Raw genomic sequence first — 16478 nt, 5'->3', positions numbered from 1 at the left:
TTTCAGAGCTCAGGTCAAAGATGATTTTGTATCCCAGCCCTCCTTGAGTCTGACTTTTGTTGTTGTTAAGTTACTGTTCTTGATCTACATTTTTTCTAATTTATATAAGAAAGAGTGAGTGTGTGTGTTTAAGTATGCCGAATGGGTAACCATATTTCTGGCTTGTCCTGCTCTCTTCTCTTTGGATTCTGACTTAAGATGGTAAGCTCTTCAGAGCAACTTTACTGGTTTTGGGAAACAGAATAGATTGTCATTGACATAAGATGAATAGAATAACTGGTACGAGAACAAAATCTGATCTTGTATGTGATAGGGCCATACTTACAGGGGCATGTCAGTATCTCCAACATACATATATGTATGGTGCTTTTTTGGACAAAGTATGCTTGCATGAGTAATACTAACCACAGAGTACCATTTCACATTTTTTAGAAAACAGGTGATGTTCTCTCTGTGTGAATTGCTGGATAGCAGCTCAAGTAAAAAAATTCCTTGCTTCATCCCTTATAAACAAAAAAAAGGTATATCAAACCAAACTCACCAAAAATTCCCATTCTGAAAGTATGAGGGCTGGGCAAGAGCTAGCACTTTGTTACGATCAACCCATCAAGCATTTCTATCTGATGAGTGAGGGAAGTGCTGGAAACTACTGTGTTTCAAAATCAAGGGCAACTAAAACTTGAATATAGCTTTGCTGAGTTTCTTGGATTCTCTTTGTCCTGCTTTTCCTATTTCTACTTGTGATACCAAAATGACGAGCATATGCTGTTTATGGAGCCAAACTAGGGAATTTTGCACTGTTTTTAGAATATGAACTAAGTAAAAATGTGACTTTAAAATAAATATCTTTTGGAAGATGAAGGACATGGATACTTTCTGAGATAGTTACATAGCTCTCAGTAGCGTATAACAAAGTCTGTATGCACCCTATATATTATAAATACAGACACACTTTGAGATATGTACATATCCAGCACAAATGTATGGTTACAATTAGGCTGATTTGATGTCTGAATTATGATATATCAGAGATCTGAGACAAAACAGAAACGTGCCCATTTTCAGCAACATGAGTAGAACATGTCAAGCAATTTACTAGTGTGATGGAATCGCCTCCAAAACAGAAAGTATGTTTTGTTAATTCAAGGTGTGTGGTCTCTGATGGAGGAATTTCCTGGGACCATAAACTCCCTGCGAGACTGCATGAGTTTGAGGGTCAAAAGACCTTAAGAATTTTGTGGCCATTTCTTGTCAGATCCAAAAAATAATATTAACAAAAATATTACCCCATTGTTTATTATTTCATTAATAGAAAATCAGGCCACTGTTTTCAGGAACTCAAAGTAAGGCTCTTCCCCTCATTTCATTTGGAAAAAAATGTTCAGATTTCCGTAGGTGTGGGTGGCTTATAGCACTCCTTAATGCCAGTAAAAGCTCAGGACTGATGCTTACAGAGATCAACTAAATCAATTTGATACTGTGGAGTTATGTACTTAACTCAGACTTCTTTGGTTTAAAAATTAGCCCCAATATTAAAAACAGTTTAGGTAGCTGTGCTGCGGGCATTGTACTTGGTCGTCTTGATTTGATGTTACTTACAGCAGGTTTTGAATGCCTCTTAAATGATGCACAAAGAAGAACAGAGCTGACTTTTCTCCTGGCCTATAAAGCCAAACTCAGTGAGGTTCCTTATTATGCAGTCGAACAGAGACTCCAGAGAAGAAGCCAGTCCAAACATGGTGGAGAAGAGACAGGACCGTAAATCTTCACTGTGCAATGCACTGAAGACCTATTACAGCTGACCTAGAACAGATGGGCACATCTACTTCAAAGCAAAGACTTCGTAGCTTCAGTTGCCTAGGAGAGACTAATGCTTTCCTCAAACGCAAGAACTCTGTGGTGGGGTGACCTTAGCTGGCTGCCAGGTGCCCAGCAAACTGCTCTCACTCCCCCTCCTCAGCAGGACAGGGAATAAAATAAGACGAAAGGATACGGAGAGGGACATCATGCATCAATTAATGTCACAGGTAAAACAGACTCGACTTGAGAAAGATTAATTTATTGCTAATTAAAAATATAGTAGGTTAGTGACAAAAAACCCCCAAACCCAAACCACCTTCCCCTCACTCCCTTTCTTCCCAGACTCAACTTCTCTCCTTCCTTCCTAACTTTCCTGCCACCTCCTGCCACCCCTGGGCAGCGCAGGGGGATGGGAAACACGGGTTACAGTCAGTCCATAACACTTCATCTCTGCTGCTCCTTCTCCTCATGCTCTTCCCCTGCTCCAGCATGGGGTCCCACTCCGGGGATACAGTCCTTCATGAACTTCTCATGGGCTGCATGCAGTTCTTCAAGAACTGCTCCAGTATGGGTCCTTTCCACAGGGTACAGTCCATCAGGAAGGTACTGCTCCAGTGTGGGTCCCCCACAGGCCACAGTTCTTGCCAGAAAACCTGCTCCTGTGTGGGCTGCTCTCCATGGGCCGCAGCTTCTGCCAGGAGCCTGCCCCAGCATGGGCTCTCCATGGGCCACAGCTCCCTTCAGGGCATCTCCACCCGCTGGAGGCGATGGGCTGCAGGAGGACAACCTGCATCACCATGGTCTTCTCCATGGGCTGCAAGGGAAAATCTGCTCTGGTGCCTCGAGCACCTCTTCCCCCTCTTTCTTGATGACCTTGGCATCTGCAGGGCTGTTTCTCTCACGTTTTCTAACTCCTTTCTCACAGCTGCTCTTGCGCAGCTCTTGTACCCTTTCTTAAATACGTTGTCACAGAGGCACCACCAACGTCGCTCATGGGCTCAGCTTTGGCCAGTGGTGGGTCTGGCTTGGAGCCGGCTGGAACTGGCTCTGTCCAACACAGGGACAGCTCCCGGTCTTTTCTCACAGAGGCCACCCTGCAGCCCTGCCCCCCCATGCAGTTCTTAGAGGGTATTATCATTAAGTGATTGTCTTTATTATCAATATCTTGGCTACTTTGATGTGTTCCTAAAAGTAGTCACGAACTTGGACAATGTAGCATTAAGTATATTTGGAGATGTTTCTTTAGAAACTTTTAATCCGTTTAATTATGGAGTGATATGATTATTAATTAAAACTGAAGGTTATTTATTTCTGTTATTGTTCCACTTCCATGACTTGATTTTTCAAAATTTAATCCTGTTTGTTTTGGCAAAGAGTCTGCAATGTCTAGATATATATGCAGAATCAATACCATAACAGAAGTTTTTCCTTGTTTCCTGCACTGTGTTTTAGTAAGAACCTGAAGATTTGCTGCTGCCCAAAAGGTATTATGGAGAAGAGATTGGGGAGGAGGGGTTACGCAACTTTTGGGGTTCTGTTGCATTGATATTACACCAGATCTGCTTTTGACCTGGTGTTTTCACTTGTAGCTCTTGTTCGAATAAAAAATCCTTCCTGCATGTTAGCAAGGCTGCAAGCCAGTTGCTATGGTATTCAGCTTTTTTTTTTTTTAACCAATCGGTTTGCTTTTGTGATGATTCAGCCCAGAATAAGAAATCAGTCACACAGGCTAGAGCTGTAATCAAAAGAGCAGCTATTGTTGGCTTGAAAATCTATAGAGGTTGGTAGAATAGCAGAATTGGAGTTTCAAGAAAACACTTATTACAGTCTGTGTTTATGGTATATATTCTAATGTGTAACTAAATTCTAGTAATGGTGGTAATGGCAGTAGTCCTTCTTCAGGGCAATGATAAAAATTGAATCACTGGATAATTTTGCTATGTTGTTTTATCACCCCAAAGGCATCCATAATTTCCAGCCAAAAAATTATCAGTATTTTTATTCTGTGGGCATTTTTTGTTTTTCATTGTGTTACTAAATGGTAGTATGTTTCTGACAGGATGTTATTTGCTAGTGGAATATTAGCAGACTCTGCAGCTTGTCTTCTCAATTTTAGTGTTGCTGTTTGGCTAATCAGAACATTCTGGAAGACTGCTAGATAATGTAGAAGGATTTTAAAGTCATAATGCTGCTGATATGTAGCTGCAGTGATCTAAGGATAAAAGGAAGACAAGGTAGTTAGAGAGAGGTAAATTCTGATAGATGAACTATCAAAAAATGGAGGACGGACTTTTGTGGGTCTTCTGCAGGTTTTAAGAAGCTCTTGTCTGCTTGAAGGCAAGGTTGTTCTCCTGCCCACCCTGCCTGCAACTGTATCAGCAGGACAAATAAAAGATACTGCTTCTTTTAAACAAAACTACTTCTTTCCAAAGTCATGGCTGTACCACAAATAAAACTTTCAAATTTCAATTTAGAAATCACTAGAAATCATGCTTGTAAAAGACAGTGCTGCATACCAAAAGGCCATAAAAATCTAGACCGTGCATGTGACAGCAATAAGTATGTGAAAACACATATTTGAATTTGGAAATAACTAGACAAAAAAATTTAAAGATTTCCTCTAGAAATGCTTTTTGTCTGTGTGCTCTGTACAGTACAGTGGCACAATCCTTTTCCAGTGGATAGCAGGATCTCCTGAAGAAGCCTTTGCTTATTGCCCCCAGAAGGGTCATTGAGAGCTTTTGTTTTCTTTCCCAGAGCCTTATGTGGTACCCCTTCTTTTTCTGTATGCAGGTAATAATGTCCCACTGTGGACTAAAATGCTGGCAGTGAATAATGATCTCTGCTTTCACAGGGTATGAACAAAACCACCTCCTGGTTATCAAGGGTTTGACTAAGAATAGTAACTAAATGATGAAGCTGAATCTTGGAGAGGCTTTAAATGATGCTGATAGAGACCATGAACTGTTCACCTCTGTAATAGCTCCATTTCAGTGTTTGAATTCCTCATTGTCACTGGACATCCAGGTTAACCTCAGCGTGCTGTGTACCTGCCACCAGAATAGTAAAGCAGTCAGCTGTGATGTTCAGGAAATACAGGTTTCTAAGCATGTGGCACATGACTTTGCAAGAGATCAAAAGGCAGATGTGCATCAGCTCATCAAACAGAATGAAAAATCCATCTTCCAAGATAGCACCAAACAAAAAAAAAAAAAAAAAAAAAGAGCAAAAAAAAGACTTGTCACAGCAAACTAAGAGGGAGAGTAAAACTCTTCCTTGTTTATAGTACGTATTAAGCCTTGTTTTATTGAACTGGGATTCCTGCATCCTAATAAGTGGAATGTGGAGTGCTCCCCATTGACTGTTTAGCTAAACAGGCTGAAATGTTTTTAGGTCAATTATTAATTTTTATTTATGTCAAATCTATGCTTAAAACACATACTTACGGGACAATCTCCCATGTTTTTCAATGAAATGAAAACCTTAGAAAGATCTGGATGGATCAAGAAATTTTTTTTTAGAGTTTATGGTTTTGGATGGCCAAATTTAATATATGTGGTATTTCACACTTGTTAGTTGCTACGGGATGTCTGAGTATGTACAAGACATACATCAAGGAGATAGAGTTTTTACAAACTTCTTTTTACAAATGCGATTTTAATGGCACAGTTCACTAATGTTTTATGTTCTGAAGTTTTCAGATGAGCTTTTTATTGTTTATTAGTGTTCTTTAACTTATTGTAAAAACCTATATACTAAGTTACAAGATATGTACGGATGACCAGCAGTCATTAGACTATGACAGATAGTTTTGGAGTACAATAAATGTGGGATATTTTATATTGATTTTTATCGCCATCTAGAAATAAATTTGTAAATACAGGAGGGAGAGCAAAGAATGAGAGTTGTTCTTCTTGCACATAGCTTTTTAGTGGTTTGCATTCAAAATGTATAGAGGGCACTTATGAAAAGCAATGCTAATTTGTAACGATTGCAGATATTAAAAATACAGTGGAAATCATCCTGAAGGTGATTATGAAATCACCTCATAAGCACATGCCAGTATTTAAGTGACAAATATTGTCTTTGGTCTGGGTTTTCACTCAATGATGGGGATATAGTGAGTTTATTAAGGGATGATGGTTTGAAATGTAGAAGTGGAAAACCTCAACAAATGGCTCCTAGTGAAATGACAGAAATATGACTTCTCAGAGTTCTTGTATAGTTGTCTGCTGCAAATAAATGCTTAGATGAGGTCTTCCAGTGGTGGCATAGATAATTTAGCGATAAATTAGTTTATTCTTTATTCAAGCACCACAGTCACTGATCATATCATTTAAAAAGTGTTGAGCATCTAAAATTCTTAAGCCAGAAAGTGGACAAGAAAATCCAAGCTCTTGAAAGTATTTTCTGCAGTGGCCCTTGCATTTTAATACTTTTGCAATAACATCTCTACAGGATATTAATTTTAGTAGTTTTTGCTGTCACATCTAAAGTACATGTATATTCCTATACAACTTCACTTAGAAATTGCCCTTAGATAATAATTGCCCATGTCTACTTGCCACCCAGCTTGTAAGGCAAGTCATAAGGGTTGGGATTTCATATAGTAGAGCTCTGCCTTTTTAAGGAAAGTGCAATATAAGAGATGGGAAGTGTATTTAAATTTAGTTATATAAAGAATACTCTGTGCACTGGTCTGTTGTTCAAAGACACGAGTTGCTACATGTCACTTTATTTACCTTCCACATGTATCACATACTGGTAGTTCTTCACTGGTTATACTCAATCTTTGCAAGTAGTGATATACACCAGTCTCCTGCTGGTGTAAGTATAGTAGCTCCACTGCTTTTGGAAATTGTAACAGAGATATGATGGTCTACATACCGAGAGGACTTGCCCCATTTCCACCAAAAGAATACTGCGGGCTTGATTCAGATTCACCATTTATTAAAAGTACTGCTTTTAACAGTGCAACTATAAATAGAAAGAAAACTCTCTTATGAGTACGATGCATGCAGATACACACCTGAGTAACTACCGTGAATGGATTGCTGCTGTCTGGATGAGATTCACATAATAACAAATGCCATCATAAAAAGGACTGCTTTGATACAGCACTTCATCTTTCTGAATTTCAAAGCTCTGCAAATTTAAATATAAGCATGTGTAAATAAGCATTGAAATTATCCTGGCAGGTATAATAGATCTTTTTTTTCCCCTCCCGTATTCAATACTTGCATGTATTTGCTTTCCAATGTATCTTCTAGAAAAGAAAGGCTTTTGAAGAAAAGTGAAGGATACAAATTAAAATGGAGAATATATTTCTGCGCGGATCCATGGGGTTTTTCTTTTTGATGCTGTACAGACCTGGGATGAGGGGTTGGTAGTTTGGACTGCTCTGCTTTGAATACCATTAATATAAAATGGATTACTTAACTTCCTCTCCTTATGTTCTGATGACAGAAATACAGTTTATTTCTCTGAAATATAGAGCATTTTATTTGTATGCTTGTGTGATTATTTTTTTCCTTATCATTTTTTCATTTTTCATTAGGAAGATCCTACCTTTAAAATGGAAAGAGCACCTGTTCTCTAGATCCTGTAGACTGATTTTCTGGCTTCCATTTTCAATTTTATTGACTGAAGCAGTTATGCTTCTTAAAACCCCACTTCAACAAGCATTCTGTTGAACTGTTGTTGATGGAGAGTAAACTGATTAACCTGAGTTGAATCCTTTCAACAGCTGTACAATGGGTTTCACACTAAGGAATTTTCAAGGTACTTCATTATTTCAATGACTTAGATGAGGACTGAACTATCAGTACCTCCCTGGTAATTCTAAAAATATTACCTACTTTGGGGTTAGGAGTATGAGAGAGGAAACCCTCTTGAGTCTCAGCCAATTACACTGATGGAAGTGAATATAGGAGCTAGAAAGATCTGGGCTGCAGCTTGTGACTTACATTCTTGTAAGTCTGGGAATGTCCACTGAGGAAGTATTTTTCTGTTATTGAAAGTGATTGGGAGAACAAGGTGCTTGCTTGCTTACAGGGCCAACAGTTTTGTTCCTGCTTGAAAAATTATCCTTAGATGAGGAAAGTTTTCACCATTTTTTTGTCTTGAATTTCTTTGTTTTTTAGGGAAAGCTATAAGGAAGCTTGTGCGCAAGGCGACTCTGGTGGCATCTAGAATCCTCAGATTTCCTTGACTGAATCCATCTGGGTTTAGCCCTAAATATAGTAGACAAGCTGCACTGCTTGCACTGATAAATTATATCTTCCAAATGATAGACCAAGGTACAGTCATGTATACTAATAATTTTTGATCTCATTTGACTCTTGATTCTGTTGCTTTTTGGGTAGTTGTGACAGTACGGTTTGTCCCCATTGTTGTAGACTATCTTTTCATCAGTACTCTCAAAAAAAATTAATTGAAAGAGACTTCTGGCCTGGCTCTGGCATTTGATGTTGCCAACTCCCGAGTCTGCAGTTTGGTGGTAAGCTTAGCCTCTCCTGAGATTTACAAACTCGCCTTCAGTGGAAGGTAGACAGTGGGACTGTTGTCAGCACAACTTTATTTGGTTTTACTACCTGTGGAAAAGAAAAAAGTGAAAACCTAAAACAAAACTACACTCCCTTTTTGACATATATTTTCATTTTACTTTGTATGCTCAGCAGTCATAAAATGAAAACAGACTGTGTTCTAACAAAGCATAGATTTTGACTCTAAAATAACAGCTGTATCATCAAAAGAAAAAATAGATCACTAAAATAATATTCTAAATGATAGTTAATAATTAGGTTTCTTTATATCTGCTTTGGTATCTCAGCTAGCTGTTGGAATGAGCAAGCAATCTCAGTGCCAACTGGCCTGCTTTCTGAGGTCAGAACTTCTCTTTGCTTTTGTTTTAGACAGGAAAATCTTCTGTCTCCTACCTGTGTCTTTTCTGAACTATAGGGGAGATAGCTTTAATAATACAGAATGTTACTAGTTTCAAGATGGTTTTGGAGTGGTGGTGTTGGTTCACCTCTTAAAAGACTTTGATATCCAATAGAATACATTGCTCTGCTTGGATCATCCATGACATCTACAAATTAAGACTGATTAAGCATTTTTTTAATATTGTCTTATTTGAGCATGACATTGGTTGAATATTAATCCAATTGCACAGAGGCTATTAAAATTTTCATTTTTACATGGATTAGATACTGAGTTGGAAGACTTCAGAGCTGTCTTTTCATTTGGCCAAAGATGGGAGGGAATGCTTCTTGCACGCGTCTTCTCGTTTCCTTCATGCTACATGTTGTGCTGCGGCTGTTTGCTGCCTCCACCTTCAAATATTGAGCTTTATCCTTATTTTGGTGGTGTGCCCAGATACAAAACCTTCCAGTGGCTTCTTCCTAGTGCACAAAGTACTTGGGAGAGCATCTGGGGTCTGGAGTAGATGGGTGCAAGCTCAGATTGGCTGGCACATTTGGCCCCTTGTGAATGTCCAGGTCTTGCTAAGAGAGACCCTATACAAACCATAGTCTAAGTCATCAGCTGAATGCAATAAAGAAGTCTGTAGGTCATGCACAATTTGTGAGTTGCCTATGGCTTTGAAGTTGCTACATAACATCTGTTTTCTGTTGACTGGCAAAAGAAAATTAGTTTTAAAGAATGAATGTCACTGGTGTTCAGCCTTGCAGAGTTAGTGTACAGATGGTTCTCCTTCTAAATATAATTCTTTTAAAATATATGAACTTGCTGAGAGGTTAATGAAAGGTTCCCATAATTCTCCTGTTTAATTAGTACAATACAGCAACTAATTGAAGAATATGTCTATCTTTTCAATTGACAGCAACAGGTCACTCCTTTGGCACACAGGTAATTGGTAATTTTCTGTATGTATCATTAGTGGTACAGGAAGATGAGTACATCTTTGCTGGGTTGTGATACTGTCTATGATGACATTGAGCTGGCCTGTAGTGGTCTGTGTCAAATGCTTCCCTTCCTTGCCCACTGCCAGTGTTTTGTGATAAGTCTTTATATCTGTTGTATAACATTCAGCATTTGGCAGGTGAAAGCAATTGGGTAAGGTAAATTAATTTTCTTTGTTCTAGGAAATTCTGATGTTATTTAATGGTGGGTTTAGGTTATAAAGTATCATGCTCCTGTCTTTATTTACGATCTTCAGGAAAATTCTGACTGCCCACAAATTAATTTCTGAACTGAAAAGGCCTGGAGAGAGGTTCCTTCTACAAGAGAAACAGTGAACACCACATTGGAAATATATGGGAGCTGGCAAAGAAAATTAAAGCTAACCATATGCTTTGGCGTAAGGCTCTGCAGCTTAATGCCTGCTGTGGAAGTGCTGGGTGTGGACAGGCTATCCTCCAGCCACTGATAAAGGACAGAAGAGAGCATGTCTTAAGCACACATTGCAGCAAGACTAGGACTGTTGTGGCATGACAGATTTCTCTTAGTATAGCTAGTACTGTAACAGTAGTAAAACACTTAAGATAGTTTGGAAATCCAGCTAACAAATGAAAGGGATATAATAGTCACTAATTACAGAATTTAGAAATACCTGAGACCCAGGGACATTTTTAATGTTAAATGAAAACTATGTTTAATGAGGTCAAGTACCCAAAAGTCAGGAAAAGTTGGAAATTTTCTCATGTTGTTTTTGTCAGCTGCTTTTTAAATTCACTTGTATAATCATAAGCTAATTTTACTTCAGCTTAGTAGCCACTCAATGAATTAATTAAATGTATAGAAAGGTATCTTGAAAAATAATCATGGTAAATTAGTTTCTTCTGTCAACGTTTTTGAGAGCTTGACCCCAAAGTTTTCCCTTTATTTGAAAGGTCTTCATATATAACTAAAGGTTTTTAATAAAACTCAAGATGCTCCAGCTAGATACTAGCTTGAGTTAGAGCATGATGATACACAGATAATCTTCTTAGCTCCAACTCTTCAGCACAAAGGGCTGAGGATGAATGTCATTGGAAGCAAGCAGAAGAGGATGCAGATTTGAAGTGTTCAGTGGAAGAAATCTCTTAAGTTGGTTTTGGAGAGAACTGGTTGTGCTGATGTAATAAGCATATACTAAGACAGTGCGACCTTACAATGTAAGAAGAGAAAAGTTAATTTGGATTTCAACTATTAGAAGGGATTCTGTAGAGATAAAGCAGTTATTTATGTAGTCATGGATTTAATATAGCAGGTAAATCCGATCCATTTAGAAAGAGCAGTCCATATAGTCAGAGGTCTCTCTGCAACCAATTGGCCTAACGCATTTGCTGCACTGATGAAATGGTGCAGAGTGGGAAACATGGTGGGAGATAAGGCAGAAAACCAGGAATAAGCAGATCTTTACATCTCACTGAAATTCATGGAAAGAGCATGAATTTGGCACAACGGAGGGTTTCCAATGAGGCTTCAGTTCCTCACACCAATGGGCAGGGAACAGGACTGTTGTTGCTCTGCCCTCTTCTATACGAGTGAATATGATAGCGTTGCATGGTTTTTGCTTTTGCAGTGGTTCATTTCTTCTCACTGCATTCCCATCTAAAAACACAACAAACATGATTAGCAGCTAAAGTGATGGTTCTTCAGCAGCAGCGTACTGATACGAACTTCTATGTACGCTCAGCACTGTAACATCATTGAACACTTGCTCACTGCGCTGCTATTTAACGCTGCTCTAGCCACTCCTGACAAGTTGATGTACTGGCACATCAGGATCCTGTATTGGTACATCATAGGGAGACAGGATGATTGGTAACCGTGTTGCCTTGCAGGGCAGTGGTTATAAATAAACTTCAGGAGGAGATCACTTCTTAGCCTTCTCTTCTTGCTCTTTCAAAAGATATTTTAACTTTTCAGAAGTGAGATAGTGCTAACTCGAGCAGTCTCATACTGCACAATCAAAGGTTCCAAAAACCTGATGTGCTGTCATGTGTCTTTGATTATACAGTGCTATGTTTTTTGCCATTAAAATGTACACGTCTAATAACTAACAACGTTTTTGGCAATTTACACACTTATGCACTGTTCCTTTGTTATAAAAGTTAAAGTGAAATACTTGGAATTTCCTTGGGAAAATAGATAATTCTGACCTTTGAGGAAAACATAGAAAAGCTTCTATCCAATATAGTATTAGTTATTTCATTTTAGTATTTTCCTCTTTTCTGTTTGGGTTTTACTTCTTCACCTATTTGCGTAATGAAGCCATTAGCGAGTTTACACTGGGGCAGCAATTAATAAAGATTAGTTTAAATATTAGCTTAAAAAAAGTTATCTGCCACTTAGTTGATGGGAGAAGTCATGATTAAAGCATTACTTTAATAACTAGGTAGCACATTTGCTCCTCGAAGTTTTAAATACTGTGTGAGCAAAAATTTAAAAAGTGACAATCACTTTCAATAGCTGATGTTGTACCCTTAATATATTCAGAAATCTAAACTGCTAAGCTGATTTCTGTCTTCAGAAGTTGTGTAGAGTCTTTGCATGTTCTTCTGCAGCATGTAGTCTGCACATATTCTAGCTCAGACTAAAATCTGAAAAAGTAAGCAGCTGATGCGATTTTATTTAGTAGCTATTTTTAAGCCCCCTTATAACTTCACTTTTCAACTTTTTGCTATCTGCTTTTTGCCAGTATAATTTAGATAGCTTGCGTTAATAATCTTAATTAATATATTGTTGCTTGATTGCTCTGCAATGGGGATATATTTCTCTTCTGATTAATAGAATGATTCAGACTAAAGCACATGGTCAATAAACATGTAATACAGTAAATATAACGAAATGAACAAACAGCAAAAGTGGAAACAACAACAACAAAAACCAGAAACCCTCCCCCAACCTAAGAATGAGCAAACCTCAGATTGACTTCTCTCCATTTCCTAAATAAAATCAATGCAAACACACACAAAGTAGTGTATCCTTTTACAGTCTAAAAAAGTTCTGATGCTGGAAATGGATGTTCAGCTGTCACTGAGCGGTACTTCCTAATGCTAGCAGAATATTCTGCTAAAGGGGAAAAAACTACAAACCCTAAGGGGTTATTGCAGGAGATCTGCATTCTTTCTGTTAAATTTAATTAGGGATTTAGAATGTGTTTATCTAGGTTTTACCCATTAAACTTTATGACTCATAAATTTGAAAAGAAGCATTCTGTGTACAAGGTAACTACTTTTGATAGCAGATTACTTAATGGAAAGGTAGTTATGTTTAAGCCATTAGGATGTGTATGTATGTATTCTTCCCTGTTGTTTCCTAGCATTTTCACTAAACCTACCACATAAATAAATGACTGTGTAAGCTCACAATATCTAGTTACAGTTTATGTTTAACATGTGTTTTAAATAATTTTCATACTGCTTCTGCTGTGGTAAAAGTAAAATTAGGATGTTGTCATGCTACTCAGTAAAAACTAGGGGCCCAAGGGGCACTGGATTACAAATTGGTGGAGTTAAGTCACGTTGTTTCCTATAGCAATTAATTACAATTTAAGCATAAAACCTGTTAACAGAAACTTGCCTTTTAATTAAAAAGTAACAGAAGGCCTAGGTTAAATAGTGGGTCATAGTTTGCTAAGTCTTTGAGCCATAGGATAGTCTACGGTGTTAGTGGGTTTTGTTTGGTCTTTTTTTGTTGTTGTTTGTTTGTTTTTGTTCACAAGGGCCCTTATTTTTCTATTAGAGTTAGCACAGTCCCATGACAATAGTAGCTCCTGTGGAGTACCAGCTGGGGCTCCTTTCAGCATCCCCTACCGGTTTATTTATGATACAGCTTTGGCACCAGTATTGGCTGAAACCACGCTATTCTTAGGACACTCTCATTGAAGTCAAGCTGTTAAAACACCTGGTGTCAGCGTGTGGAAGAAGAGAAAAAGAAAACAAAAATTATGGGTGTGGAGAAATTAGGCGGCTATCATTGCACTGAGCATTGTGTCTGCTTGCTGCTTTGTTTCTGCCGCAGTTGCAGCAGAAGGGAATCTCAATGTGGTTATTGATGTCTCTCGAGTACTACATATCCTTATCTGTCTTTCTTATCTGTTGTTTAATTCTTAATCATTTGTAATAAAATATTCAGCTATCTAGTCCACGGAATAATACTTGTTTCCCTACAACAAAAACCTAAACCAACCCCAAACCTCCTCATATGCAGATACTACAGTTGCATTGCTAACTGAATTTTTTAGCAGATTGTTCCATTTGTTTCCTGTTGATATGACCAATAATATATTGGATTTTAATCCAGCTTATAGAAAACTATTTGATAAACAAATGTGTTATCTAGGAAAATGAGCATCATTTTTAATAGCTTGGGAAACTGCTATGTTGTGAAACGCTTTTATCAAAAATTTAATAGGCACAGACCTCTTATGGAAACAGATATAAGGCAGGGAAAGAAAACACTGCTGTGGAGACTTAGTTTGATTAAAATGTTTTGGTAAAGAATCCTTAATTATTTTAAAGAAAGCCACAGTGGGGTCTTTTCTCCTGTGCTGATAAGAAACTGGGAAGTTTTCATATTGCATTCAAATGTGTGATGTGAAATGAATTTGTTATTAGCTATATCTCCTTGGGCCATATGCACTATAAATAGCTTTTCCAAGTCTATTGCTTTATTCTGCTCTGCGCTGTATTGTCAAATTGCAGACCAGAGTAAAAATGTCTCCAATCAGTTGCACTCTGAAGCAATGCATATGATACAGATTTGGTTTTTTTCATTTATTTTTATGGTACACAAGCAAATGGAGGACTCCTTGGTTCACCAACCCTTAATTTTTCAGAGTCCCAGGAAAAACAGAACACCTGTTGTTTCTTCTATCACCTGTGATTGTTGTCAACAACAGCAAAAAGGGTGAATCTAGGTTTAATTATTGAGTAAGATCTATAATACTACCAGTAAGGGCGGAAAAAAGCTTTTTAGTTGGGGCTGTGAAAAGCCCTTACTGTGAAGCCAGGTATTATATGTATTGGCTTTATGTTTTGTCATAATAGCAAATGCAAGTGAACTGGGGCCATAAATTAGTTTACAGTTTTGGACTTTGAAAAGGGGTCTGATTATAAACCCAGAAGACCATGGTGTTTTCTGTGGTACATGAACTCTGGCATGTTGTTCATCTAGACTTTTGTTTTGTAAGAAATAAGAGAGGCAGCTATCCTTGCTGTTAACACTTACCCTGCGTTTACACTAACGAACCCAATGTGCTGCCCAGGGTAGCCTCAGAGATATTTCCTTTATTTGCAGTTACCAGAATCTGAGAATATTAAAATTGCCAGGAGCTTAATTCTCTACCTGTTCAGTTCAAAATTCTTAAAAATCCAGGATTATACTCTATTGTTGTGGTTTAACCCCAGCCAGCAACTAAACACCACACAGCTGCTCACCACCCCACCCCCACCCCCCACCCCCCCCCCCCCCCGTGGGTTGGGGGAGAAAATCGGGGGAAAAAGCTAAAACTCATGGGTTGAGATAAGAACAGTTTAATAGAACAGAAAGAAAGAAACTAATAATGATGATAATAACAATAATTACATGCCAATAATAACAATAAAGGGATTGGAATATACAAAACAAGTGATGCACAATGCAATTGCTCACCACTCACCAAACGATGCCCAGTTAGTTCCTGAGCAGTGATCTGCCCCTCCCCAGCCAGCTCCCCCCAGTTTATACACTGGGCATGATGTCACATCATTCCATTCATGGTATGGAATACCCCTTGGGCCAGTTTGGGTCAGCTGTCCTGGCTGTGTCCCCTCCCAACTTCTTGTGCCCCTCCAGCTCTCTCGCTGGCTGGGCGTGAGAAGCTGAAAAATCCTTGACTTGGTCTAAACACTGCTTAGCAACAACTGAAAACATCAGTGTGTTACCAACATTCTTCTCATACTGAATCTAAGACATAACATTATGCCAGCTACTAGAAAGAAAATTAACTCTATCCCAGCTGAAACCTGTGTATTACTCTTTCACTGTTCCAAACAAGACATGAACTTCAGACTCCCGAGAAAGTGGTCACCCTAAGGAATCTACATGTTCATGTTGATGTTTATAAAAGCTATAGCTACTTTCTCAATCCAGTTTGAACAAGAATGCTTATCACCACATTTTGACCATTTCCTTGATTTTTTCCAGGACTTTTCATAGTTGTGATAGTGTATGGACCACAGCAGTGAGGGATATTGTGGCAAACTCTGCCACCCAGCCAGGTCCCTGCCATGGCAGCCTGGCTGCTCGTACTGCCCTTCAAGGCTTGTGAACATCTGGTGAAGAGTCTCAGCGTGTAAGGTGGTAGCAGCAGCCTTGCCTTTTTAGTTGGGTAGCAGCAACCTTCACGCAATGTGAAGTACCATCAGGGGAGTTCACAAGTCAGTTGTGCAAGGAGGATGGGAGAGCGCAAGAAGACATCCCCAAAAGATCAGCTTCTGCCCTGTGGCTTCCAGGATTGCAAAGTGCTGGATAATATATCACTTCTCAGTCCTCTTCAGTGCAGACGTGGTTAACGGGTCTATACTAGTTGTCTAAATCTTGGAGAATGGGAACGCCTGTTCTCACGTACCACGTGGCCTGTAGAGGTTTCTAAAAAAATTTGGTGCTGCTTCTGTTTTGAAACACAAGACCCCCAAGTGCTTAAGTATGCATGTCAGAAGTGCTTTGGCTTAAAGTCACCCAATTCT

General features: G+C 38.6%; 1 protein-coding gene across 9 annotated transcripts in view; it reads left to right on the top strand.

Moving 5' to 3' along the window:
- The window catches only part of PPP2R2C (protein phosphatase 2 regulatory subunit Bgamma), a 203960-nt gene that overhangs the window by 103822 nt on the left and 83660 nt on the right, over positions 1-16478 (top strand). For 3 of the 9 annotated variants that reach the window (XM_049797903.1, XM_049797901.1, XM_049797902.1), the window contains exon 2: positions 7944-8099. The exons of 5 other annotated variants lie outside the window; for them this stretch is intronic. In XM_049797903.1, coding sequence (XP_049653860.1) covers positions 8087-8099 — 13 coding nt within the window. In that variant the 5' untranslated portion in view covers positions 7944-8086. Of the gene's footprint in view, positions 1-4812; positions 4828-7943; positions 8100-16478 lie in introns of those variants that run through there. One more of the 9 variants, XM_049797904.1, reaches the window with a different exon arrangement.

Source organism: Accipiter gentilis, chromosome 3 (assembly GCF_929443795.1).
Source record: "Accipiter gentilis chromosome 3, bAccGen1.1, whole genome shotgun sequence".
Classification (NCBI taxonomy): Eukaryota; Metazoa; Chordata; class Aves; order Accipitriformes; family Accipitridae; genus Astur; species Astur gentilis.
The sequence above is the reverse complement of the archived record's forward strand: the minus strand, read 5'-3'. Positions and strand labels throughout refer to the sequence as shown.